Consider the following 27,457-nt stretch of genomic DNA (forward strand, 5'->3'; position numbering starts at 1 on the left):
CGGGGGTGGTGGTGTCTATGGATGCGGCGAAGGCATTTGATCGGGTGGAGTGGCGGTACTTGTTTGAGGTTTTGGGAAGGTTTGGGTTTGGGCCGAGATTTATGGCATGGGTGCAGTTGCTGTATGTGGCACCAAGGGTGAGGGTAAGGACGAATAATATGAGCTTATGAAGCTTTGACTTACATAGGGGTACGAGGCAGGGGTGCCCACTGTCACCGCTGCTGTTTGTGCTGGCCATAGAGCCATTGGCAATGGCTCTCAGGGAGTCGGTAGAGCGGCGGGCGATTATGAGGGGACAGAGGGAGCACAGGGTGTCGCTCTATGCCGATGACCTCTTGCTGTATGTTTCGGATCCGTTGGAGAGTATGGGAAGGATTATGGGCCTTCTGGGGAGCTTTGGAGGGTTCTCAGGGTACAAGCTGAATGTAGGGAAAAGCAAGGATTTCCTGGTAAATGAACTGGGACAGCGGCCTAATTTAGGGACGATGCCATTTACGGTAACAAGGGATAGGTTAAGGTAATTGGGGATTCAGGTAGCGAGGGAATGGACAGGGCTCCATAAGTGGAACTGAACGAAGCTGGTGGAGGAGGCCAGGGAGGATCTTAAGAGGTGTGATACAGTGCACTTAACGTTGGCAGGGAGGGTCCAAGTGGTGAAAATGAATATTCTGCCTAGGTACTTGTTTATCTTTCAAGCTCTCCCGATCTTTATACTAAAGGCCTTTTTTCAGAAAGTGGGTGTCGTGTTGGGTGTTCCGATGCACAAATGATCCAACACGGCTGTAGATGGTACAACTCTGTTTTATTGTCTTAACAACGACAATTACTAACTGCTGGCTTGGATACATGCTTCACCAGCTAACCTGTGGACCCAGCCCTATCACTATCTTAGTGAGGCACTCAGCACATGGTCTATGTCTGAGTGGCACGCTGTGAGCTCTGTGCTCTGAGCTATCTCCTGGTAGAATGAGCGGGAACTGTGGTGTTCCCTGTTTTATAGTGCGTGTGCTCTCACTGGTGATTGGCTGCGATGTTGTGTGTGTGTTGGTTGGTCCAACTACCTGTCCATCAGTGTGTGTGTGTGATTGCACCATGATATGCTGATGTGGATATCATGACAGTGGGCACGATCATTTCTGACTTTGTATGGGCAGGGAAGGTGCCAAGGGTGGGGAGGACCCTGCTACAAAGGCAGAGGCAGCAGGGGGGAATTGGCGTTGCCGAACTTGCTTCATTATTATTGGGCGGCGAATATGGACAAGGTGCGGCAGTGGTGGGAAGGAGAAGGGGTAGAGTGGGTTAGGATGGAGGAGGAATCTTGTAAGGGGTCTAGTTTGAGGGCTATGGTGACGGCAGCATTGCCAATGGCTCCGAGTAGGTATTCAGGGAGCCCAGTGGTGCAGTCCACGGTGAAGATATGGAATCAGCTGAGGAGTCATTTTAGGGTGGAAGGGATGTCGGTGCTAACGCCGCTGTGCGGGAATCATGGGTTTGAGCTGGGTGGGATGGATAGTGTATACAGGAGGTGGAGGGAAGTGGGGCTGGTCAAGGTGAGGGATTTGTATTTGGAGGAAGGGTTCCCCAGTCTGGAGGAGCTAAGGGAGAGGGTAGAGCTGCCGAGGGCTAGTGAGTTCAGGTATCTGCAGGTTAGCGACTTAGCGCAAAAGGTCTGGAGGGAGTTCCCTAGGTTGCCGGGATATACGCTGCTGGAGCGACTGCTGCTTCCGGATGTGGAAAGGGAGGGAAGAATGGGAGATATATACAAGTGGCTGGGGGAGCAGGAAGGCGAGCGGGTGGTGAAGATCAAGCAGAAATGGGAAGCGGAGTTGGGAGAGGAGATCAATTGGGGAGTAAGGAGTGAGGCACTGCGTAGGTAAATGGGACGTCCTCTTGTGCAAGGATGAGCCTGATACAGTTTAAAATGGTGCACAGGGTGCTTATGACTCAGGCGAGAGTGAGTGGGTTCTTTCGGAGTGTAGCAGACGAGTGTAAGAGGTGTGGTCGGGGGGCCAGCGAATCACGTGCACATGTTTTGGGGTTGCGAAAGATTGGGAAGATTCTGGGTGTGAGTGTTCGCAGTCTTAGCCAGGATAGTGGAGGAGGAGATGGACCCGTATCCTTTGGTGGTGATATTTGGGGTTTCAGAGAAGACAGAGCTCACGGAGAGGAGGACGACCGATGTCGTGGCCTTCGGCTCTCTGATTGCATGGCGGCGAATTGTGCTGGAATGCCGGTTGGCATTGCCACCGGGGTAGTGGTATGGTTGGGTGACCTGTATGACTTCCTACGGTTAGAGAAGATAAATGATGAGTTAAGGGGCTCTTCATGGGGGTTTGAGGAAAGTTGGGGGATGTTTCTGACCTTGTTTGAGGTGTTGTTCGTCGTGGGGTGGGGAGGAGGGAGGAAGAAAAAGGGGCAAAATCTGTACAGACTGTGTAGTTGATTGCTGGGAAATATGTTTCCTGGGGCGTTTATTCACTGTAACCTGTTTTGATACATGTTTGTTCTAAAATACATGTTTTAAAAAACGGTGTCGGATTTGCCGGGTCTGTGATTGCCACACATGAGGTTCACCCGCCGCAGCCGCACTTAAGCGGTCCTCTCCCCCCATACACACCGTCCCTGACAACAAGATGGATGGAAGGAGAGCAGTGCAACACTTCAGGGACGCTGAGCTGGACACCCTCCTGGGCGCCGTGGAGGAGTGGCGGATGACCCTGTACCCCAGCCCGGGGGGAAGGCCGCCAGGCACCGCCGTTCGCCATGCTGGGGCGTAGGTGGCAGAGCCAGTCAGCGCCGTGGGTAATGTCGTCCGGACTGGCGTCCAGTGCAGGAACAAACTCCACGACCTCCTCAGGGTGGCCGGGATGAGTAGGCAGCGCTGTGCCCCGAGCACTAACCCCACCCCACATCATAGAACCTTTTTTTATCATAGCATTTACAGTGCAGAAGGAGGCCATTCTGCCAGTCGAGTTTGCACCGGCCCTTGGAAAGAACACCCTCCCCAAGCCCACACCTCCACCCTATCCCCATAACCCCACCTACCGTTTATTGGACACTAGGGGCAATTTAGCATAGATAATCCACCTAACTTGCACATCGTTGGACTGTGGGAGGAAACCGGAGCACCCGGAGGAAACCCACGCAGACATGGGGAGAACGTGTAGACTCCGCACAGACAGTGATCCAAGACGGGAATCGAACCTGGGAGCCTGAAGCTGTGAAGCAACTGTGCTAACCATTGTGCTACCATGCTGCCCGTAACCCGGCACCTCCCTCCCCAAGGATAGCTGAATCCCCTTCCTGCCCCACATGCCAGCACCCATGCCAGTCACCATGGGCGGGTGCCCTGGCCACTGAGGCCATCATCTACCCAACCCCAAGGGCTGCATGCGTCGGATCGTCTAACAGTGTCGTTGTCTGTATTCCCTCCCTCCCCCGCCCCCCAGGCAAAGGCCGCACACAACCGCTGGGAGCGGGAGAAGAAGGAAGGGGGACCACCAGACCTGCAGCCCCTCACTGTGCCCGAGCCGAGGTGTGGTAGTATGTATTAGGGGTCATGTGGGACTGTGAAGCCGTGATGCTATTGGTTGACAGATCCCGGGTCCTGGTTGGCTGTTGACTCCTGGCTCCGCCCTGAAGGCGGAGTATAAGAACCCGGGCTTCTCCCCGCCGCTCCATTCTGTTGCTGAACTGCTGGGGACAAGTCTCGCTCAATAAAGCCTCATCGACTTCATCTCTACTCATCTCTCTCGTAAGTCATTGTGCGCTACAATTTATTGAGCGAGCTTAAAGGACTATGGAGCTCCGGATCGCCCCGGAATGCCTGCGGATCAGCCCCCACGCAGCGAACTCAGCAGCAGTTTTTAAACACTGGCAAGCTTGTTTCGAAGGCTACCTCCGAACGGCCCCCGGCCGGATCACAGAAGACCAGAAAATGCAGGTCCTGCATTCGAGGGCAAGCCTGGAAATTTACCCTCTCATAGAAGACACAGAGGATTTCCCGACAGCGCTCGCAGCACTGAAGAGCATTTACGTTCGCCCCGTGTACCAGGTCTACGCACGATACCAACTCGCAACGAGACGGCAAAGTCCCGGAGAATCGTTAGAGGAATTCTACGCCGCGCTGCTAATTTTGGGACGGGGCTGCAGCTGCCCGCCGGTGAACGCGATTGAACACACGGACATGCTAATTCGCGATGCGTTTGTGGCAGGTATGAACTCTCCCCAAATCCGCCAAAGACTTTCAGAAAAAGAGTCGCTAGGACTCTCAGAGGCACGGGCCATTGCAGCTTCCCTAGATGTGGCCTCGCAAAACGCCCGCGCCTACGGGCCCAACCGCGCGGCAGCCCCTTGGGCTCCGTGGACCCCCGTCGCGACAACCCCCCCCCTTCCCTCACAGGCTTGCGCGGTTAAAGCGCCAGATCATCCCGGGGGGGCCCGCTGCTATTTCTGCGGGCAAGCGAAACACCCCCGGCAGCGCTGCCCGGCCCGCGCAGCTATTTGCAAAAGCTGCGGCAAGAAGGGCCATTACGCGGCTGTGTGCCGGTCCTGGGGGGTCGCCGCAATCCCCGGAGAAGAACGAGCCCTGCGCATCCCACAAGCTCCCCAACCCCCCCAGCGCCACATGTGCGACCCGCGGGCGCCGCCATTTTGGGTCCCGGCCACCACGAGGGCGGGATGGGCGCCGCCATCTTGTGACTCACCAGCCACGTGCGATTCATGGGGGTGGCCATTTTGTCCACCCCCGGCCGCGTGCGATTCATGGACGCCGCCATCTCGGATGACAACAAAGGACCCCAGCATCGACGGCTCCACGGGGTCCGAAGAAGATGCCGAGACACTACGACCACGACTGGCTTCGGTGACGCTGGATCAATCGCGGCCCCGGACGCTCCAGACAACGACAACAACGGTGCTGATCAACGGACACGAGACACCATGCCTGATCGACTCCGGGAGCACCGAAAGTTTCATCCACCCCGACACGGTAAGATGCTGTTTTCTGACCATCCATCCAAGCACGCAAAAGATTTCCCTAGCTGCAGGATCCCACTCCGTAGAGATCAAAGGGTTCTGCATCGCAAACCTAACGGTGCAAGGGAGGGAGTTTAAAAACTACAGGCTCTACGTCCTTCCCCAACTCTGCGCGCCCACATTACTGGGATTAGATTTCCAGTGTAACCTGCAGAGCCTAACATTTCAATTCGGCGGCCCAATACCCCCACTCACTATCTGCGGCCTCGCAACTCTCAAGGTTGAACCGCCGTCCTTGTTTGCAAACCTCACCCCGGATTGCAAACCCGTCGCCACTAGTAGCAGACGGTACAGCGCCCAGGACCGGATATTTATTCGGTCTGAAGTCCAGCGGCTGCTGAAGGAAGGCATAATCCAGGCCAGCAATAGTCCCTGGAGAGCCCAGGTGGTAGTAGTAAAGACCGGGGAGAAGCAAAGGATGGTCATAGACTATAGCCAGACCATCAACAGGTACACACAGCTAGATGCGTACCCTCTCCCCCGCATATCCGACATGGTAAATCGGATTGCCCAGTATAAGGTTTTCTCCACCGTGGACCTCAAGTCCATCTACCACCAGCTCCCCATCCGCCTAGGTGACCGCAAGTACACAGCCTTCGAGGCAGACGGGCGTCTAGACCACTTCCTAAGGGTCCCATTTGGTGTCACGAACGGGGTCTCCGTCTTCCAACGGGAGATGGACCGAATGGTTGACCAGCACGGGTTGCAGGCCACGTTCCCGTATCTCGATACTGTAACCATCTGCGGCCACGATCAGCAGGACCACGACGCCAACCTGCAAAAATTCCTCCAGACCGCTAACACCTTGAACTCACATACAATGAGGAAAAGTGCGTCTTTAGCACAAACCGGTTGGCCATCCTGGGATACGTAGTGCGCAATGGGATAATAGGCCCCGACCCCGAACGCATGCGCCCCCTCATGGAATTTCTCCTCCCCCACTGCTCCAAAGCCCTGAAACGTTGCCTGGGGTTCTTTTCATATTACGCCCAGTGGGTCCCCCAGTATGCAGACAAGGCCCGCCCGCTAATACAGACCACTACCTTCCCCCTGTCGACAGAGGCTCGCCAGGCCTTCAGCCGCATCAAAGCGGATATCGCACAGGCCACGATGCGTGCCATCGAGTCCCTCCCCTTCCAGGTCGAGAGTGACGCATCCGACGTAGCTCTGGCGGCCACCCTTAACCAAGCGGGCAGACCCGTGGCCTTTTTCTCCCGAACCCTCCACGCCTCAGAAATCCGCCACTCCTCAGTGGAAAAGGAAGCCCAAGCCATAGTGGAAGCTGTGCGACATTGGAGGCATTACCTGGCCGGCAGGAGATTCACTCTCCTCACCGACCAACGGTCGGTAGCCTTCATGTTCGATAATGCACAGCGGGGCAAAAGTAAAAATGACAAGATCTTAAGGTGGAGGATCGAGCTCTCCACCTTCAACTACGAGATCTTGTACCGTCCCGGAAAGCTGAACGAGCCGTCCGATGCCCTATCCCGCGGCACATGTGCCAACGCACAAATAGACCTTCTCCAAACCCTCCACGAGGACCTCTGCCACCCGGGGGTCACTCGGTTCTACCATTTTATAAAGTCCCGCAACCTCCCCTACTCTGTGGAGGAGGTCCGTACAGTCACCAGGAACTGCCACATCTGCGCGGAGTGCAAACCGCACTTTTTCAGCCCGGATAGAGCGCACCTGATCAAGGCTTCCCGCCCCTTTGAACGCCTCAGTCTGGATTTCAAAGGGCCCCTCACCTCCACCGACCGCAACACATACTTCCTGAACGTGGTGGACGAGTACTCCCGTTTCCCCTTCGCCATCCCCTGCCCCGACATGACAGCGGCCACAGTCATTAAAGCCCTTGGCACCATATTCACACTGTTCGGTTGCCCCGCATATATCCATAGCGACAGGGGGTCCTCCTTCATGAGTGACGAGCTGCGCCAGTTCCTGCTCAGCAAGGGGATAGCCTCGAGCAGGACGACCAGCTACAACCCCCGGGGGAACGGGCAAGTAGAGAGGGAGAACGGCACGGTCTGGAAGACCGTCCTACTGGCCCTACGGTCCAGGGATCTCCCAGTTTCCCGGTGGCAGGAGGTCCTCCCTGACGCTCTCCACTCCATCCGGTCGCTGCTGTGTACCACCACTAACCAAACGCCTCATGAGCGCCTCCTTGTCTTCCCCAGGAAGTCCTCCTCCGGAACGTCACTGCCGACCTGGCTGGCGGCCCCAGGACCCATCTTGCTCCGGAAACATGTGTGGGCGCACAAGTCGGACCCGTTGGTCGAGAGGGTTCACCTCCTCCACGCGAACCCGCAGTACGCTAAGTGGTGTACCCCGACGGCCGACAGGACACGGTCTCCCTGCGAGACCTGGCGCCCGCCGGCAACACACGCACCCCCCCGACACCGATCATCCCCTCCCTGCCACCGGCGCACCCCGCGACCACCTCTTCCCGGGAGGATCGGTCCTCCTCCCGTGTCCGCCCAGGAGTGAAACAGGAACAAACACCGAAACGCTCCCGGAGACGACAACGCCGGAACAAGCACCTGCACCACCACCGGGGCTGAGGCGATCGACGAGGAAGACCAGACCGCCCGCTCGACTCGTGGCATTGGCGTGACACCAAGAATGTTGTTGGACTGTAACAAAAACATTTTCTCTTACTAATATTGTAAATCGTTTCACAAACCTTGTACATAGCCCAGTGTAGGGCGAAAACTGTAATGACATGCCCAAAATCTTTCCTCCCAGGACCAGCCTTGTAAACCCCTACCACCATGCGAACCACCACCCTGCCGGGTTCATTTTTAACAAGGGGTGAATGTGGTAGTATGTATTAGGGGTCATGTGGGATTGTGAAGCCGTGATGCTATTGGCTGACAGATCCCGGGTCCCGGTTGGCTGTTGACTCCTGGCTCCGCCCTGAAGGCGGAGTATAAGAACCCGGGCTTCTCCCCGCCGCTCCATTCTGTTGCTGAACTGCTGGGGACAAGTCTCGCTCAATAAAGCCTCATCGACTTCATCTCTACTCGTCTCTCTCGTAAGTCATTGTGCGCTACACGAGGGCACTGGACGTGGTTGGCAGCCCAGAGGAAAGTGAGGTCACCGAGGTGATGGTCAGCGGCGGACGAGCATGTGAGACCCTGCTTAGTTGCAGATTCCCATGACACATGTGTGGACACCCCCCCCCCACACACCTCCCTCACTCCCCCTCCCTCCTGTATCAACCCCTACACCCCCCCAACCCGCACCCCCCTCACCCCCACGACTGCAAAGGGTCACACCCCTGTCGTTCAGCAACCAACCCCGCAGGCGGCGATCGCCTGAGGAACCCGAGGCAAAGGGATTGAATCCCAAAGCCTCAGGTACCTTGGGAATCTGCACAGTAGAGTAAGTATTACTGCCTCACTCTAATATGCAAATTTGCCAAAAACTGATCCTGACCATTGTGGCCGGGATTTCCCTTGCAATGTTTCGCGAGATTGCGTTGAATCTCGTAAGGTGTTGCGATCCGGGTTCCTGGAGCAGAGTATCCTTGTTTTCCACGCTGCGCTGCGCTGCGGCGAGCTGCTTTTCCGGCGCCGCGTGGCCGGAGGATCGCACCTGGTGTACTGAGGTTTTTAGCTTTGTCTTATCAACAAACTTAAATATGCCCCTCTCCATTACTTCATCTCAATCATTAATGTAAAGAACAAAGCCCCCACATTAATCCCTGGGGAAGGCCACTTTTCTCATCCTGAAGACTTTAGAACATTCACTTTATTCTTACCTTCTGTCTTCTACATCCCAACCCGACTACTTCAGAAGCAATATAATATCAAACAGATGCTGGTTATGATTGTCACCTACAAAACCTTTATTAATATCATTTCTGTTATTATGTGGGCAAGGCCAGCATTTAGTATCCATCCCTAATTGTCCTTTAGTAGGTGGTGGTGCTGTCTTCAGAAACCACTGCAGCCCACCTACTGAAGATATTCTCCCAGTGCTTAAGTAGGGAGTTCCAACGATGTCAAAGGAATGACTATATGGTCCCAAATCAATTTGGGATTAGTGACTTGGAAGGGAACTTGGAAGAGATGATAAGTTCTTAAGATGTAGGAGCAGAATTAGGCCATTTGGCTTATCGCGTCTGCTCCGCCCTTCTGTCATGGCTGAAATGTTCCTCATCTGTTACCTAAAATGCTACAGACCAAGAGCTGGATGGCAAAGTCAGCCAGAGCAACTCCTCCCTAGAACACATGACCTAGGAGCAGGAGTAGGCAATTCAGCCTCCCGGGCCTAAACACCTTCAATGTGATCATGGCTGATCCAATCCTCGCCTCAACTGCACTGTCCTGCCTGTTCTCCATAACCCTTCAACCCATATCCAATTAAAAATCTGTCTAACTCCTCCTTAAATTTACTCACTGTCCCTGTATCCATCGCACTCTGGGATAGTGAATGCTTCTGTGTCCCTGCTGCCCTTGTTCCTCTCGGTGGTAAAGGTGCCATTGAAGAATTCTTGGTGAGTTGTTGCACTCCATCTTGCAGATGGTACACACTTGCAGCCACCATGTGCTGGTGGTGGATGAAGTGAATGTTTAAGGTAATAGATGGGGTGCTGATCAAGTAAACTGGTTTGACTTGGATGATGTTGAGCTTCTTGAGCATTGTTAGAGCTTCAATCATCCATACAAGTGGAAAATATTCTACCACACTTGTGACTTGTGCCATGCAGGTGGTGAAAAGGCTTGGGAAGGTCACAAGATGAGTCACTCATTGTAGAACACCCAGTCACAGTATTTGTGTAATGGGACTAGTTTACTTCCTGGTTAATGGTGCTCTCCAGGATATTGGTGGTGGGGAATTTAGCCAACTCTGTTGAATCAGTCTCTTTTACTCTCAGCCTCTCAAATTGCTTCCAAGCTCAATTTTTGGGGAAGCTTTAATTTAGTTTGGCATTACATTTGGACTTGACCCACTCCTAAACAAGCATTTGACGTTGTGTACAGGTACAAAATAGAGAAAAGTAGTGGATAATATGGATAATGTATAAAGATGTTTAACTGAGAATTCAAAAGGGAGTTGGTTTTTATTAATTAAGTTTTCAAATGTGCCAACACAGGTCTTGTTCTTGGCTGCGGTTCTTGTATGAATACTAATTCATTTTGTAAAATGCCACATTTAATTTTCAGCCATGGTAAGCTGCAACATAATATCGGGAGATACATTAACAAAAGTGTTCCAAAGAATTCCTGGAGGTAAGTGATTGTTTCTTGGTTGCTTCATGGGGTACAGTAACGTTGAGCATAAGAACCAGATTCATTCTGAAGTGACGTCTTAAGGGATGAACTTAATTGAACACTTGCACTTCAAGTGTTGTGATGAAGTCATTGTGATGAAAATGGTGGCACCTTCATTCTTCCCAAACAAGAAATAAGTTCATAACTGCTTTCTCATGAACAAAACAGACTTTGAATAATGTTAAATATATTGGATATTTTTCACCTTGTTTTTCTCATTCTCATCATGTGTACTGTCAGAAAAACAGAGACAGACAATCTAAACTGAGCTCTGTTACCAGTGTTGCTTAGAAACCAGCTATTGGTAGGTACATGACAGCATGCAGGGTGCTTACTTCCTGTAGGTAAATAAGTAGTCTCTGCTTAGACCCCTTTTCTTTTACCTGCCCATCTACCACCACGGCACATCCTTTTTTGGGACGGTAACAAATGATTAATTTCATCATAAATTCAAGATTATGTTAAATGTAAACCCAAAAATAATTTTCTGTTTTAAAATGTGCGGCTGTATTTTAAGTAAATGCACTCAGAATGTGTGTTTGTGTATGTATAAGTAAAATGTGCTTTGTTGGGCAGCACGGTGGCACAGGGGTTAGCACTGCTGCTTCACAGCGCCGAGGTCCCAGGTTCAATCCCGGCCCTGGGTCACTGTCCGTGTGGAGTTTGCACATTCTCCCTGTGTTTGTGTGGGTTTCACCCCCACAGCCCAAAGATGTGCAGGGGAGGTGGATTGGTCACGCTAAATTGCCCCTTAATCGGAAAAAATGAATTGGGTACTCTAAAAAAAAATTTTAATGTGCTTCGCCATCAATACATTTTAGAGTGAGACAAGTGTAAATATTACTGACAGCCATAGTTCAATTCTGAAAGCTATTTGTTTACTGTTTAGAAATGAACAGAAAGTGTGCAAATGATTCTTGAATGCTGATCTTGTCAGTGTGTGCAACACAAAGCTTAATTCAAAAATAATGAATAATAGCATCTGACACTCACCTGAGGAAGGAGCAGTGCTCCGAAAGCTAGTGATTCCAAATAAACCGGTTGGGCTTTAACCTGGTGTTGTAAGACTTCTTACTGTGCCCACCCAAGTCCAACGCCGGCATCTCCACATCACATCTAAAAGAGCGGGAGAGTGGGGGACCCAGAGAGAGGCAACAGCATCAAAAAGAGAGAGAGAGAGAAGGACCCAGAGACAGACTGCAGTACCTAATAGAAACGGAACCTCGAGGCAGAACGTGAATGGATAATCACCTAGAGAACAAGATAGATAGCACAGGAGTCCCCTAGGGTGCCACTCCCCAATCGGTTTTCCATTTTGGATGCTGGTGAGGATGTTGGTTCCGTGAAGGAGTGCAGTCAGAGCCCAGTTTGTGGCACCACAGACAGCTCTGCTGTCCAGGAGGGGAGAAAGAAGGAAGGAAGAAGAGTCATGGTAGGGGATTCATTAGAGCAAACAGAAAGGCGTTTCTGTGGCCGTAGACATGACAGCAGGATAGTATGTTGCTTACGTGGTGTCAGGATCAATAGTGTCATGAAGCAGCTGCAGGACATTCTTCAGGGGCAGGTTGAACAGGGAGTAGGAAGGAGATTGAAAAGCAGAGCCTGTACAGCAGTCATGTCAAGAATCCCATGTGCTAGTGAACCTAGAAATAGGAAAATTGAACGATCGAACATATGGGTGGAAAATATGGCATAGGTGGGAGGACATCAGATTTCGGACGCATTGCGACTGGTTCTGGAGAAGGTGGGGCATGTATAAGCCAGGCAGTCTGCATCAGGGCGGCACAGTGGCATAGTGGTTAGCCCTGCTGCCTCACAGCACCAGGGCCCAGGTTCAATTCCAGCCTCGGGTGACTGCGTGGCATTTGAACATTCTCCCTGTGTCTGCATGTATTTCCTCCGGGTGCTCCGGTTTCCTCCCACAGCCCAAAGATCTGCCGGTTAGGTGGATTGGCCATGATAAATTTCACCTTCATGTCCAGAGATGTGCAGGTTAGGTTATGGAGTTACGGCTATAGGGCAAAGTAAATCGCTGCAGACCCGATGAGCCAAATGGCCTCCTTCTGCACTGTAGGGATTTTATGATTCCATGTTCTGAACAGGACTGGGATGCACACCTTTGCAGGGAGATTTGTTAGTGCAGTTGCGGGGAGAGGGGGGGTGGGGTGGGGGGGTGTATTAGATGCACAGGGAGGTGGAAACGTAAGGAGGATTTAGGTTTCAGAGCAGGGAACAGGAGGTGGAAGATTCATGAGTGACCCTGAAAGACAGAACCAGCACAGGTTAACAGGTGTACAGCACATGAATTTGGCAATGTTAAAAAGTATATTTGTAAATGCAAGGAGCATAGCAAATGAAGCCGATGAGCTGAGTGCCGAGGTTGACACGTGGCAACCTGATAGCTTCACAATAACAGAAATTTGGCCTAAAGAGGGGAAAAATGGCTGTCCAACATCCCCGGATATAGCGTTTTCAGGCAGGTTAGAAGGGGATATATTAAATAATCAATTACAGCTGTGAGGAGGGATAACATACCAAATGAAACATCAAATGAGGCCACATGGATTGAGATCAGAAATAAAAAAGGGACCGCCACAGTATTAATTCTGTACCTTGGGCCCCCAGATAGTGGAAGAGCAACAATGTATGTTTGGGTTTTGAAATGTAACACGTTTGATTGACATTTCTGGCATTCTGTAGTCACATGACTATGCCATGAGGCTGCCTCTGGAAACATATGTCTGAAGACCAGTTTAATAAATGTTCCATAACACGGTGGGCAGGATTCTCCGTATCGCTGCACGTGTTTTCTGGTAAGGCACGCCCCCGGTGGCAGCGGGATCCTTTGGCTCGACACCGGCCAATGGGGTTTCCCATTGTTGGCACACCCATGCCATCGGAAAATCAGCGGGCCTGAGTCCACTGCTGGCAAAGCGGCGGATCCCACCAATGGAGAATCCAGCAGCAAACGAGCAGAATTAGGCCATTCAGCCCATCGAGTCTGCTCTGCCATTCAATCATGGCTGAAACGTTTCTCATCCCCATTCTCCTGCCTTCGCCTATAACCCCTGATCCCCTTAGTAATCAAGAACCTATCTATCTCTGTCTTAAAGACACTCAGTAATTTGGGGCGGGATTCTCCGACCCCCTGCCGGGGTTGGCGCCCCCCCCCCCCCCCCCCCCCCCGGCGATTCTCCGGCCCGGATGGGCCGAAGTCCCGCTGTTGGAATGCCTGTCCCGCCGGCATGGATTACACCACCTCTCTTACCGGCGGGACAAGGCGACGTGGGCGGGCTCCGGGGTCCGGGGCGCAGGGCGATCTGGCCCCGTGGGGTGCCCCCACAGTGGCCTGGCCCGCGATCAGGGCCCACTGATCCGTGGGCGAGCCTGTGCCGTGGGGGCACTCTTTTCCTTCCGCCTTTGCCACGGTCTCCACCATGGCGGAGGCAGAAGAGACTCCCTCCACTGCGCATGTGCGGGGATGCCGTGAGCGGCCGCTGACGCTCCCGCGCATGCGCCGCCCGGCAATGTCATTGCCGCGCCAGCTGGCGGGGCACCAAAGGCCTTTTTCCTTGGGGCGGCGCGATGCCGGACTGATTTGCGCCGTTTTTGGCGCCGGTCGGCGGACATCGCGCCGATTGCGGAGAATTTCGCCCCAGGCCTCTCAGTATCCTGCAAGTTTCACTAAGATCCCCTCTCAACCTTCTACACTCCAATGAGTGCAGACCCAGAGTCTTCAACCGTTCCTAATATGACAAGCTCTTCATTCCAGGGATCTTTCTTGTGAACCTCCTCTGGACCCTATCCAAGGCCAGCACATCCTTCCTTAGATACGGGGCCCAAAACTGGTCAAAATTTTCCAAATGGGGTCTGACCGGAGCCTTATACAGCCTCAGAAGTACATCCCTGCTCTTGTATTCTAACTCTCTCAACATGGAATAGCGGAACAGGAGATAACGGAATTGGGAGGATGCAGTCGGGGAAGGTGGCGGGGCCGGATGGGTTTCCGGTGGAATATTATAAAAAATTTAAGGATAGGTTGGCGCCCCTGATGGTGGGGATGTTTGAGGAGGCGATAGGGAAGGGGGTGTTGCCACAAACCTTGGGGCAGGCATCGATTTCACTGTTGCTAAAAAAAGATAAGGATCCGACGGAGTGTGGGTCCGATAGGCCCATATCACTTCCGAATGTGGACGCAAAGGTATTGGCGAAGGTGCTGGCGGGTAGGCTGGAGGAGTGCCTCCCGAAGGTGAAAGGTGAAGATCAGACGGGGTTCGTGAGAGGGAGGCAGCTCTTTTTGAAAATTAGACGGGTATTGAACGTCGTTATGGCACCGGCAGAGGGGAAGGAAACAGAGGTGGTTGTAGCATTGGACGCTGAGAAGGCGTTTGACCGGGTAGAATGGGGGTACTTGATGGCAGTGGAAAGGAAATGAATGAATGAAAATCGCTTATTGTCACAAGTAGGCTTCAATGAAGTTACTGTGAAAAGTCCCTAGTCGCCACATTCCGGCGCCTGTTCGGGGAGGCTGTTACGGGAATTGAACCGTGCTGCTGGCCTGCCTTGGTCTGCTTTCAAAGCCAGCGATTTAGCCCTGTGCTAATTGATTGCTGGAGCGGTTTGGGATTGGACCAAGATTTGTGAACTGGGTAAAGCTACTATATAAGGAGCCGAGGGCGAGTGTCCGCACAAACAACATCAGCTCGATATACTTTTCTCTCCACCGTGGGACGAAGCAGGGATGTCCTATGTCCCCCCCCTGCTATTTGCGCTTGCGATTGAGCCGTTGGCCATCGCATTAAGAAGTCCGGGAGCATGGAAAGGAATAGTGCGAGGGGGATAGAGCATAGGGTGTCCTTATATGCCGATGACTTGCTGTTATACGTGTCGGAACCGAGTGTGTCGATAGGGGGAATATTGGAGATGCTTCGAGTATTTGGGTCTTTCTCAGGGTACAAGCTGAATCTAGACAAGAGTGAGTATTTTGTGGGGTCTCGGCCGGGGGGGGGGGCTGCCATTCCGTAGGGCAGGGACTCACTTTAGGTACCTGGGGGTGCAGGTTGCCCGGGAGTGGGGGGGGGGCTTCGCAGGTACAACATCTCTAGTTTGGTGAGGAGAGTGAAAGCTGATCTGGCAAGGTGGGATGGACTTCCTCTGTCACTGGCGGGTCGGGTACAGGCGGTTAAAATGAATGTGTTGCTGCGATTTATGTTTATTTTTCAATGCCTAACAATTCTCCTGCCGAAGGCTTATTTCAGAGAGATTGAGGGAAGGATTACCTTGTTCATATGGGGAGGGAAGGTGGCCAGAGTGAGAAAGGTGCTGCTACAGAGGGGAAGGCAGGCAGGGGGTTTGGGACTTCGGAACCTGATGTACTACTACTGGGCGGCGAATGTGAAGAAGGTGCGGAGCTGGGTCAGAGGGGCTGATTCCCAGTGGGTCAGAATGGAGGAGAGTTTGTGCAGGAGGTCGGGACTGAAAGCACTAGCAACAGCACCGCTCCCGATAGCCCCGGGGAAATACTCAGGGTCCGGTAATAATAGCTTCATTGAGAATTTGGAGGCAGTTTCGCCAACACTTCGGGTTGGGGGCAGGGTCAAGGGAAATGCCAATTCGGGGGAACCACAGATTTGAGCCAGGGAGGTGGCATGGAAACTTTTGGAAATGGGAGGAGAAGGGGATTAAGACGCTAAAAGATTTGTTTCTTAGGGGTCGGTTTGCAGGACTGAAGGAGCTGGAAGCGAAGTATGGGCTGGAGCGGGGGAAGTGTTTAGAATCATGCAGGTTCGAGAATTTGCCAGAAAGGAAATACAGAGAGTCCCGGTGGAGCCGGCCTCCACATTGCTGGAGGAAGTGCTGACGACAGGGGGACTGGAGAAGGGGGTAGTGTCAGCAGTTTACGGGGCTATTTTGGAAGAGGAGAAGGCACCACTGGAAGGGATCAAAGCAAAGTGGGAGGAAGAGTTGGGAGAGGATATAGAGGAGGGGTTCTGGTGTGAGGTGCTCTGGAGAGTAAATGCCTCAACCTCGTGCGCGAGGTTGGGGCTGATACAGCTGAAGGTGGTACACAGAGCACACCTCACGACGGCGAGGATGAGCCAATTCTTTGAAGGAGTAGAAGATGTGTGTGAGCGTTGCGGGGGGGGGGGGGGATCGTTAATCAGGTTCATATGTTTTGGTCCTGTCCAAAGCTAGAGGATTACTGGAAAGAGGTTTTTAGGGTAATTTCCAAGGTGGTGCACGTGAAACTGTACCTGGGTCCCCGGGAGGCCATATTCGGGGTGTCGGACCAGCCAGGGTTGGAAAGGGGTGCGGAGGCAGATGTTGTAGCCTTCGCCTCGTTGATCGCCCGAAGGCGGATGCTGTTGGGATGGAGAGCAGCCTCTCCACCCTGTGCCCTAGCGTGGCGGGGGGACCTGTTGGAATTCTTGACTCTTGAGAAGGTTAAGTTTGAACTGAGGGGAAGGACGGAGGGGTTCTACAATTCATGGGCGTTAATCATTATGTACTTTCAAGAACTGGATAACATCGAACATTAGTTGGGGGGAGATGGGTGGGAGGGTTGGGGGGAGGGGTGCTGTGTGGATTAAGGGTGACTATGGGTGATTCCTGATTCCTTTTTGTCATTGGTTTATGTAAACATGCGGGCTAATGTTTGGGGTTTGGTGGGAGGATGGGATCGTTGTTATTGATATGGGGATTGACATATTTATTGCTGATTATTGTTTATTGTTGGTGGGTGTAAATTTGGGAGAAAATGTGAAAAAGGAGGAGAATAAAAATATTTTTTTAACAAACTCTCTCGACATGAATGCTAACATTGCATTTGCTTTTCTTACTGCCGAATGAACCTGCACCTTAATCTTGAGAATCTTGAACTAGGACTCCTAAGTCACTTTGTGCTTCTGATTTCCTAAGCTTTTTCCCATTTAGAAAATAGTCTATGCCTATATTCCTCCTTCCAAAGTGCATAACCTCACACTTTTCGACATTGTCTTCCATCTGCCAATTCTTTGCCCACTCATCTAGCCGGTGCAAGTCCTTCTGCAGCCCTCCTGCTTCCTCAATATTACCTGTTCCACTTAGTACACACTAAAGAAGATTGCTGTCCTAATACATGAAACAATGTTGTCAGAGAGTGAAGAAAAAAATACTTTTGAATCCTGGAAAAGGAACAGAAAAGCGACTGAGAATACAGGTGGTTCAAATCTGTGAAAAAGCTGCCAAAAAGAACAGAGCAAAACAGGCAAACGTTGCAAGTGAGACACAGCACAGAAAAACACACATGAAAGTATGAATCTGTGAAAAAAGACAGCTGCTGAAAAAATGACAAAATAAAAACAATCACAGGCTTATTTTTATTCATTTACGGGATATGGGTGTTGCTGGTTAGGCCAGCAATTATTACCCATCCCTAGTTGCCCTTCAGAAGGTGGTGGTGAGTTGCCTTCTTGAACCACTGCTGTCCTTGAAGTGTAGGTACACCCACTGTGCTGTTAGGGAGCAAGTTCCAGGATTTTGCCCCAGCGACAGTGAAGGAATGGCAAAATATTTCCAAGTCAGGATGGTGAGTGCCTTGGAGGGGAACCTCCAGGTGGTGGGGTTTCCAGATATCTGCTGCTCTCGTCCTTCTAGATGGTAGTGGTCATGTGTTTGGAAGATGCTGTCTAAGGAACCTTGGTGAGTTACTGTAGTGAATCTTGTAGGTGGTGCACACGGCTGCCACTGTTCGTCAGTGGTGGAGAGTTTGAGTATTTGTGGAAAGGGGAGCAATCAAGCAGGCTGCTTTGTCTTGGATGGTGTTGAGCTTCTTGAGTGTTGTTGGAACTGCTCTCATCCAGGCAAATGGAGAGTATTCCTAATTTATGCTTTGTAGATGGTGGACAAACTTTGGGTGTCAACAGGTGAGTTAATCGCCGTAGGATTCCTTGCCTTTGACCTGCCCTGGTAGCCACAGTATGAATGTGGCTAGTCCAGTTCAGTTTTTGATCAATGGCAACCCCCAGGATATTGATTGTGGGGGATTCGGCGATGGTAATGCCTTTAAATGTAAAGGGCAATGGTTAGATCCTCTCTTGCAGGAGATGGTCATTGCCTGGCACTTATGTGGCGCGAATGTAACTTGCCAGTCCAAGCCTGGATATTGTCCAGGTCTTGCTGCATTTGGACATGGACTGCTTCATTATCTGAGAAGACGTGAATGGTGCTGAATATTGTGCAGTCATCCGCAAACATCCTCCCTTCTGACCTTATGGTGGAAGGGAGGGCATTGATGAAGCAGCTGAAGATGGTTGGGCCGAGGACACTACCTTGAGGAACTCCTGCAGTGATGTCCTGGAGCTGAGATGATTGACCTCCAACCACCACAACCATCTTCCTTTGTGCCAGGTATGACACCAAACAGTGGAGAGTTTCCCCCCTGATTCCCATTGATTGCGGTTTAGCTAGGACTCCTTGAACACACTCAAAAACAGCTTCTTCCCTGCTGTTAACAGATTCCTAAACGACCTTCTGATTGACTGACCTGATTGACACTGCACCCCTGTATGCTTCAGGGGCTGATTTAGCACTGGGCTAAATCGCTGGCTTTTATAGCAGGCCAGCAGCACGGTTCGATTCCCGTACCAGCCTCCCCGAGGGGCTTTTCACAGTAACTTCATTTGAAGCCTACTTGTGACAATAAGCGATTTTCATTTCATTTCAATGCTGGTGTTTATGTAATTACATTGTGTATCTTGTGTTGCCCTATTATGTATTTTCTTTTTATTTTCTTTTCGTTTCATGTACTTAATGATCTGTTGAGCTGCTCACAGAAAAATACTTTTCTTTTACCTCGGTACAGGTGACAATATTGGATTTGTTTATTGTCACGTGTACCGAGGTACAGTGAAAAGTATTTTTCTGCGAGCAGCTCAAACAGATCATTAAGTACATGGGAAGAAAAGGGAATAAAAGAAAATACATAATAGGGCAACACAACATATACACTGTAACTACAAAAGCACTGGCATCGGATGAAGCATACAGGGTGTAGTGTTAATGAGGTCAGTCCATAAGAGGGTCATTTAGGAGTCTGGTGACAGTGGGGAAGAAGCTGTTTTTAAGTCTGTTCGTGCGTGTTCTCAGACTTCTGTATCTCCTGCCGATGGAAGAAGTTGGAAGAGTGAGTAAGCCGGGTGGGAGGGATCTTTGATTATGCTGCCTGCTTTCCCAGGCAGCGGGAGGTGTAGATGGAGTCAATGGATGGGAGGCAAGTTCGTGTCACAACTCTCTGAATTTTCTTGCGGTCCTGGGCCGAGCAGTTGCCATACCAGGCTGTGATGCAGCCCGATAAGATGCTTGCTATGGTGCATCTGTAAAAGTTGGTAAGGGTTAATGTGGACATGCCAAATTTCCTTAGTTTCCTGAGGAAGTATAGGCGCTGTTGTGCTTTCTTGGTGGTAGCGTCGATGTGGGTGGACCAGGACAAATTTTTGGAGATGTGCACCCCTAGGAATTGCTAACCATCCTCACCTCGGCCCCGTTGATGCTGACAGGGGTGTGCACAGTACTTTGCTTCCTGAAGTCAATGACCAGCTCCTTAGTTTTGCTGGCATTGAGGGAGAGATTGTTGTCGCTACACCACTTCACTAGGTTCTCTATCTCCCGCCTGTATTCTGACTCGTCGTTATTCGAGATCCGGCCCACTATGGTCGTATCGTCAGCAAACTTGTAGATGGAGTTGGGACCAAGTTTTGCCACACAGTCGTGTGTGTACAGGGAGTAGAGTAGGGGCTAAGTACGCAGCCTTGCGGGGCCCCGGTGTTGAGGACTATTGTGGAGGAGGTGATATTGTTCATTCTTACTGATTGTGGTCTGTTGGTCAGAAAATCGAGGATCCAGTTGCAGAATGGGGAGCCAAGTCCTAGGTTTTAGAGCTTTGATATGAGCTTGGCTGGGATTATGGTGTTGAAGGCGGAGTTGTAGTCAATAAATAGGAGTCTGATGTAGGAATCCTTGTTTTCGAGATGCTCTAGGGTTGAGTGTAGAGCCAGGGAAATGGCGTCTGATGTGGACCGGTTGCAGCGGTGTGCGAATTGCAGTGGATCAAGGCGTTCTGGGAGTATGGAGGTGCTACGCTTCATGATCAACCTCTCGAAGCACTTCATTACGACTGAAGTCAGGGCCACTGGACGGTAGTCATTGAGGCACGTTGCCTCTTCTTCTTTGGTACCGGAATGATGGTGGTCTTCTTGAAGCAGGTGGGGACTTCGGAGCAGAGTAGGGACAGGTTAAAGATGTCCGCGAATACCTCTGCCAGCTGGTCCGCGCAGGCTCTGAGTGCACGACCAGGGATCCCTTCCGGGCCCGTCACCTTCCGAGGGTTCAATCAACCAATCCAATCCAATCCAATGCCATATTCGGTCAAATACTGCCTTGATGTCAAGGGCAGTCACTTTCACTTTACCTCAGTTCTTTTGTCCATGCTGCTGGGAAATTGCTGGCTACATAAAAAAGGGCAGCGAAAACACAGACAAAGCTTGTAAGTAAATTACTGAGTGGGTCAAAATGGCTACAGTAAAAGTTTCTATCATATTTCCACTTCAATTGAAAAGTGATGTGTGGCAAAGCTGCCAGTTTTTCCACTTAACAAAACTGAGATTGCAACAGAGTTGACAAAAAAACCCTGAACTAATGAGAGTAGCCACACTGTTAACACTGCTGAAGAAGGACAACTACAATGTGTATGTCACTAAATTTAACAGATGAGCAAAAAAAAAGACAACAGAGATTTTGAAAGCGTTGAATGCCATTTTGATCCCTGAGTGAATATTACATATACACATTATGTACTCAACACTAGAATTCAGAGTGAAAATTAAAGCATTGAATGATGTGTGATAGCAGTAATGCAGCTAGCAGAAGCATGTGAATTTGGAAAGCTAAAAGATGATCTGATTAAAGGTAGATTGGTTTTAGGCATGTGAGACCGCTTGGCGTGAGCAAATCTAGTGAAAGATGAGAAACTGAAGTGAAAGGAAAGAAGGCAATCGACGTGTTGAAATGCATATGTTGTGAAACATCAGCTCGAGCATGTATACTGAGAGATACCCAGGCAAAAGAGCTGAGCAATCACAGTCAAAGAGCAGGATACAAACACTGCAGAGGACATCGCGCACAGGAAAATAATTGTCCAAAATGCGGAAAGCAGTGTTTTAACTGCAAGGATAAAAGGATTTGACGAGAAAGAAGCAAAACATGCTGATATCGATGGCCAGTAGAGAGATATCGGCAAACCTGACTGATGAATAACAATACACAACACAACAGGTTAGTTGCACCCAGTCTACAGGAGTAAAATAGTTTGTAACTGCTACAATGATAAACCTAAAAGGAGCACATCAAGTGAATAAGAAATATCAGACATTGGTGCATCATGCCTGTGTAAAATAGCTCAAAATGGCGATCTGAAAATAAAGTCCTTGAAATTAAGGTTGAAGTTAAATGATGACAGGATACGCATACTGGGGAATGGCAATAAGGAATATTTGGAGTTTCAGATCATGGAATGGCCATGAATTTAAGTTGAATTAAGTCTAAAGCTTGGACTGGTAACACTGAACATGCCAATAGCGATTCACAATGTAGCACAGCACACAAACCCATTGACGCCAAAGCAGACTCGAGAGGAGTACAAAGGTGTGTTCACAGTGTTGGGATGTCGGACAGCAGAATATCACCTTGAAATAGGTGAGAATGTAAGACCAAATCAGCATCTGTCGAGATGAGTTCCAGCTGCCCTGAAGTCAAGTTTATAAGACAAGATAGAGGAGCTGGAAAAAAGGGGAGCAATCAAAAAAGTGACAACTCCCACAGACTGGCTCAGCAATATCATCACAGTCAGACAACCTAGAAATCTGAGAGTATGCTTGGGCCCAAAGGAACTAAATAAAGGGCTGAAGCGATCTCGTTGCCCCATGCCAACCATTGAAGGAATTTTGCTGCAACTTGCAAGGCAAAGATATTCACTACCCTAGTTGAGCAGGATGGTAAGTGAATCTGGATGAAAGCAATAGTTTTCTAATAACATTCTGGACACCATTCGGGAGATACAGATGTTATGCATGCCTTTTGACATTAGAAGAGTATCAACACAGACAACATGAGATAGTCAGTGATCTTCCTGGAGTGGAAGCCATAGTGGATGATCTACTAATCTATGGATGTGGAGATACAATGGAAGAAACCATAGCGTACCATGATCTGAATCTAATTTGCCTACAGGAGGGGGCTCCCCAGATGAACCTGAAGCTGAACAAGAAAAAAATGCTGCTGAAGTTGTCTGATGTCAAATACATAGGTCATGCATTCACAGGAATGATTCAATAGAAAAAGTATTTTGGCAATTAAATCATTCACCAAAAGTTAAAAATCAAAAGTCGATGAACCATTCACCCAAATCCTGATGAAATGAGAGTTGTAGCAGTGATGTAGCAACCAACAGACAGAAAAACAGTACAATGAATTATTAACTATTTAGCTAAGTTTTTGACTAATTTGTCAGCAGAGTGTGAACTATTCTGCAAGCTCACTGCCAAGGAGGTGCTGTGGTATTAGGGAACAGACAAGAAACAGCGTTCACTAAAATCAAACAACAAGTGAAGACAATACCAGTGCTGAATCATAAGCTGTCAATGATGAAGTCACCTTGTCATGTAATATCAGCGAGATGGATCTGGGAGTAACTCTGACAACCAGTCGTATTTACATCCAGGGAATTAATGCAAATTGAACAACACTAAACACAGATTGTGAATGTGTGCCTGGCTAATGTTTTGCCTGTGAACATTCTCTTCAGTACCTTCTTGGGAGGGACAAGGTTACGACCACCAGCCCTTTCAAAACATTTTTTGCGAACCCCTACTATCTTCTCCAAAGTGGTTGTAAAGAATGGTACGTTGGTTACAAAGATATTATCTGGTTATACAAGCAAGGGAAACAGATGTTCATTGTAGATGTGTTGTCACAAGGAGCACTTCCTGTGAAGAAAGTTGAGGACATTAGAGCAGAATGCGACATCTTCTAGATTCAACATGAGGCAGCAGCTAGACATGATCTGGAAGCCGTCCACCCAGTCGGGACATTGAATCTGACAGACAAACGCCTTGCTCATATCAAGCAAACTACCAAACAAGATGCAACTCTACAAGAAGTAGTGATGAGAGCAGGAAGTAGACACCTGTGGTCACAATACTGTATTGGGCATATCTGGATCTGCACCTGAAGTGCTGTAACTTGCAAGGCGTAATGCTGTGTGCACATCCTGTGCTCATGAATGTTGTTGCCTGTTTTTCTGCTGATTCTAAATCTTGAAAAGGTAAAAGGAGCGTTCACTGCAGTCTGCACTTAAATAAGCGAGTGCTGCAGTCTACTTCCACCGAGTTACTCAAAGAAGTAAACAAAATGAATTGTAGAGGTGAATTTAGTCTCGCTGATTGTTTTAAAAAAATAAAACTATTATGAGAGTTGGTGAGAATTTGTCTGGTAAGTTTGCTAGAGGCTTCAGTGGGTTTACCTCTCGCACCTCCTTAGAACCCACTTGTGCCACACTGCCAGCTTTCCACGATGTAATGCAAGCAACACGTCCTAGAACTTGTCCAGCTTGAGTTGGCAATCCTGGTGTAAAGAAGGTTTGATAGTGGTGCAGGGAGGAGGGAGGGATCAAGTGAGGGAAGATGTGCTAAATTAAAGAAGCTTGATTATCTGAGTGTGGCTGGAAGGGACAGAGGGTACAAATCTAAGAGTGGACCAGCATATATGGTGAGGGTGGCATAAATAATAAAAAGACAGAATTAAAGGCATTCTATCTGAATGCGCAAAAAATGAGGGAAAAGGGAGATGAATCAATAGCACAAATAGAAATAAACATCCATGATCTAATTGCCATTACAGACAAGTGGCTGCAGGATGACCAGGGCTGGAACTGAATATGCAAAGGTTTTCGACGTTAAAGAAGGATAGGCAAAAAACAAGTAGGATTTGGCACTGTTAATAAAGGATGAGATCAGTAAAAGACACTGTCACAGATTGCATAATCAAGATGTAGAATCAGTTTGGGTGGAGCTAAGAAACAGCAAGGGGCAGCAAACATTGGTAGGAGTTGTTTCTAGGGCATAAAACAGTAGTGGTAATGTCGGGAACAGTATAAATAAGGGAATTAGAAGTGTATATATAAAGGATAATCATGGGGGACTTCAATATATATAGGTTCGGTAACCCTGAAAAATAACCACGATAGGGCAGCATGGCTTCACAGCACCAGGGTCCCAGGTTCGATTCCCCGCTGGGTCACTGTCTGTACGGAGTCTGCACGTTCTCCCCGTGTCTGCGTGGGTTTCCTCTGGGTGCTCCGGTTTCCTCCCACAGTCCAAAGAAGTGCAGGTTAAGTGGAGTGGCCATGATAAGTTGCCCTTAGTGACCAGAAAAAGGTTAGATGGGGTTATTGGGTTACGGGGATAGGGTGGAAGTGAGGGCTTAAGTGGGTCGGTGAGACCCGATGGGCCGAATGGCCTCCTTCTGCACTGTATGTTCTATGTGGAAGATGAATTCCTGGAATGCATGCAAGTCGGAGTCTTAGTACAGTAAATTTAGGAATCAACTTGAGAATTTTAGACCTAGTAGTGTGCAATGAGCTAATTAATAATCATGGGCTAATTAATGATCATGTCATGAAGGAATCTTCATGATCATGTCATGAAGGAATCTTCATGATCATGTCATGAAGGGCAGCATGGTACCATGGTGGTTAGCACAATTGCTTCACAGCTCCAGGATCCCAGGTTCGATTCCCGGCTTGGTTCACTGTCTGTGCAGAGTCTGCACGTTCTCCCTGTGTGTGCGTGGGTTTCCTCTGGGTGCTCCGGTTTCCTCCCACAGCCCAAAGATGTCAGCCCAAAGATGTGCAGGTTAGGTGGATTGGTCATGCTAAATTGCCCTTAGTGTCCAAAATTGCCCTTCGTGTTGGGTCGGGTTACTGGGTTATGGGGATAGGGTGGAGGTGTGAGCTTGGGTATGGTGCTCTTTCAAAGAGCCTGTACAGACTCGATGGGCCGAATGGCCTCCTTTTGCACTGTAAATTCGATGGTAGAACCTCTGAGAAAGAGTGATCATAATATGATGCAATTTTATATTTAGTTTGAAAGTGATATAGTTAAATCTGAAACAAAGGTCTTGGGCTGGACTCTCTGCCCCGCCGCACCACATTTCTGTTTCACCTCACCGGCGGGCTGCTCCGTTACGCTGGCTGGTCATTGGGGCATCCCATTGTGGGGCAGCCCCACGCCGTCGGGAAACCCCCGGGCTGCCGGTAAAACACCGGTGGAGAATCCAGCTCCTTAAATCTAAACAAAATCCCGAAAGCTAGTACACTGGTGCAGCAGGTAATCGGGAGGCTAATGGAATTCTGGCCATTATTTTAAGGGGATTGGAGTATAAGAGTAAGGAAGCCTTGCTGCAACGGTACAAGATACTGGTGAGACTACAACTGGAGTACTCTGAACAGTTTGGGCCCCCTTATTTAAGGAATGATATTGGGTGGGAATCTCCGGCCTCCCAGTCTTGTGTTCCTCGGTTGCGGGAGTCGACGTGCCGTTCGCTGGCGGCAGATTCCTGTGTTCCCGCCGCTGTCAATGGGAATTCCCATTGAAGTTACCCCATGTCGTTAGGAAACCCATGGGCAGTGGGTACGCTGCTGGTGGGACCAAAGAACCCCGCTGCCAGCGAACGGCCGAAGAAGTCCGGCCATTCTTTCATTGGAGGCGATTCAGAGAAGGTTCTCTGGGAAGATCCCCAGTATGGATTGTGTTATGAGCAAAGGTTAAACAGCTTGGGACTCTACGCATTGGAATTTCAAAGAATGAGAGGTGATCTCACTGAAAGATGGAGGATTATTAAGGGGCTTGTCAGTGTAAATGCTGAGAGGATGTTTCCCCTCACGGGAGAGCCTAGGACCAGAGGGCATCGTCTCAGAATAAAGGGGTGCCAATTTACGACTGAGATGAGGAAGAATTTCTTCTATCAGAGGGTTGTAAGCCTTTGGATCTCCTTGCCATAGAGAGCTGTAGGGGAAGAGTTCTTGTGTATATTTAAGGCTGAGATAGGTCCATCGTGCTCAGTAAGGGAATCAAGGGTTATGGGAAAAGTGGATGTGAAGAATGTTGGATCAGCCATGATCTTATTGAATGGCAGAGCAGGCTGGAGGGGCCGAATGACCTACTGTTCCTATACCTTGTGATCTTATGGTCTTAGTTGAATGGCAGAGCTGGCTCAAGGCGCTGAATGACCCATTCCTGCTCCTATTTCTTATGCTCCTGTGAAAACATAAATTATATATATAAAGAACCTTTTTATCCCAACAATGGGCCAGTTGTGGGAAATGTTCAGGCTGACTTCAAGGAGGTTAAGTAAGTGAAGACAGACTGTATTGAACTAAATAATTTTCAAAGACAACTGAAATAGTGGGGAATGGTTTCACAGTCAAGATGGTAAATGTTTGCAACTTTTACTGCAACTGAGTCTAATCCTGTTTCTTGTACAATTTTCAGCAGGCATTTTTTTTTCTTATACCCTCCTTAACTCATTGTAGCATTTCTGCTGCTCAGCCGTACTGGACATTAAACGTGGGACTTGTTAGCTCAATGAGAACATAAAAAATGAGCGCAGAAGTAGGTTATTTGCCTTCTTGAGTCTGCTGCAGTGTTCAGTAAGATCACGGCTCCCCACAACCCCCACCCTCATAAACACTTGACTCCCTTGTCGATCAATTGTCTATCTAACTGAATTCAGTGAACCAGCCTCAAATGCTCCCTCCAGTAAGGGACGAACAACCTTGAGGAGAGTAGTGATTCCTCCTGATCATTTTCCCAAATGGAAAACCCCTTATTTTGAAGCTGTGCCAATTCGTTCTCAATTCCCACACAATGGGAAATATCCTCTCAACATCTAACTTGTCAATTTTTCTCAGAATCTTCTATTCAATAAGATCACCTCTCACTCTTTTGAATTCCACTGAGTATAGGTCCAACCTTCCCAGTCAGTACTAGACTTGTTACTCCCTTTACAGTAATACATCTAGGATATGAAAATAGTTTTGAATCAGA

General features: G+C 49.5%; 1 protein-coding gene across 3 annotated transcripts in view; it reads left to right on the top strand.

Moving 5' to 3' along the window:
- The window catches only part of slc38a11 (solute carrier family 38 member 11), a 239,926-nt gene that overhangs the window by 54,512 nt on the left and 157,957 nt on the right, over positions 1 to 27,457 (top strand). For all 3 annotated transcript variants that reach the window (XM_072474017.1, XM_072474034.1, XM_072474024.1), the window contains one exon: positions 10,212 to 10,277. In XM_072474017.1, the coding sequence (XP_072330118.1) occupies positions 10,212 to 10,277 (66 nt within the window). The remainder of the gene's footprint in view (positions 1 to 10,211; positions 10,278 to 27,457) is intronic.

Source organism: Scyliorhinus torazame, chromosome 2, assembly GCF_047496885.1.
Source record: "Scyliorhinus torazame isolate Kashiwa2021f chromosome 2, sScyTor2.1, whole genome shotgun sequence".
Classification (NCBI taxonomy): domain Eukaryota; kingdom Metazoa; phylum Chordata; class Chondrichthyes; order Carcharhiniformes; family Scyliorhinidae; genus Scyliorhinus; species Scyliorhinus torazame.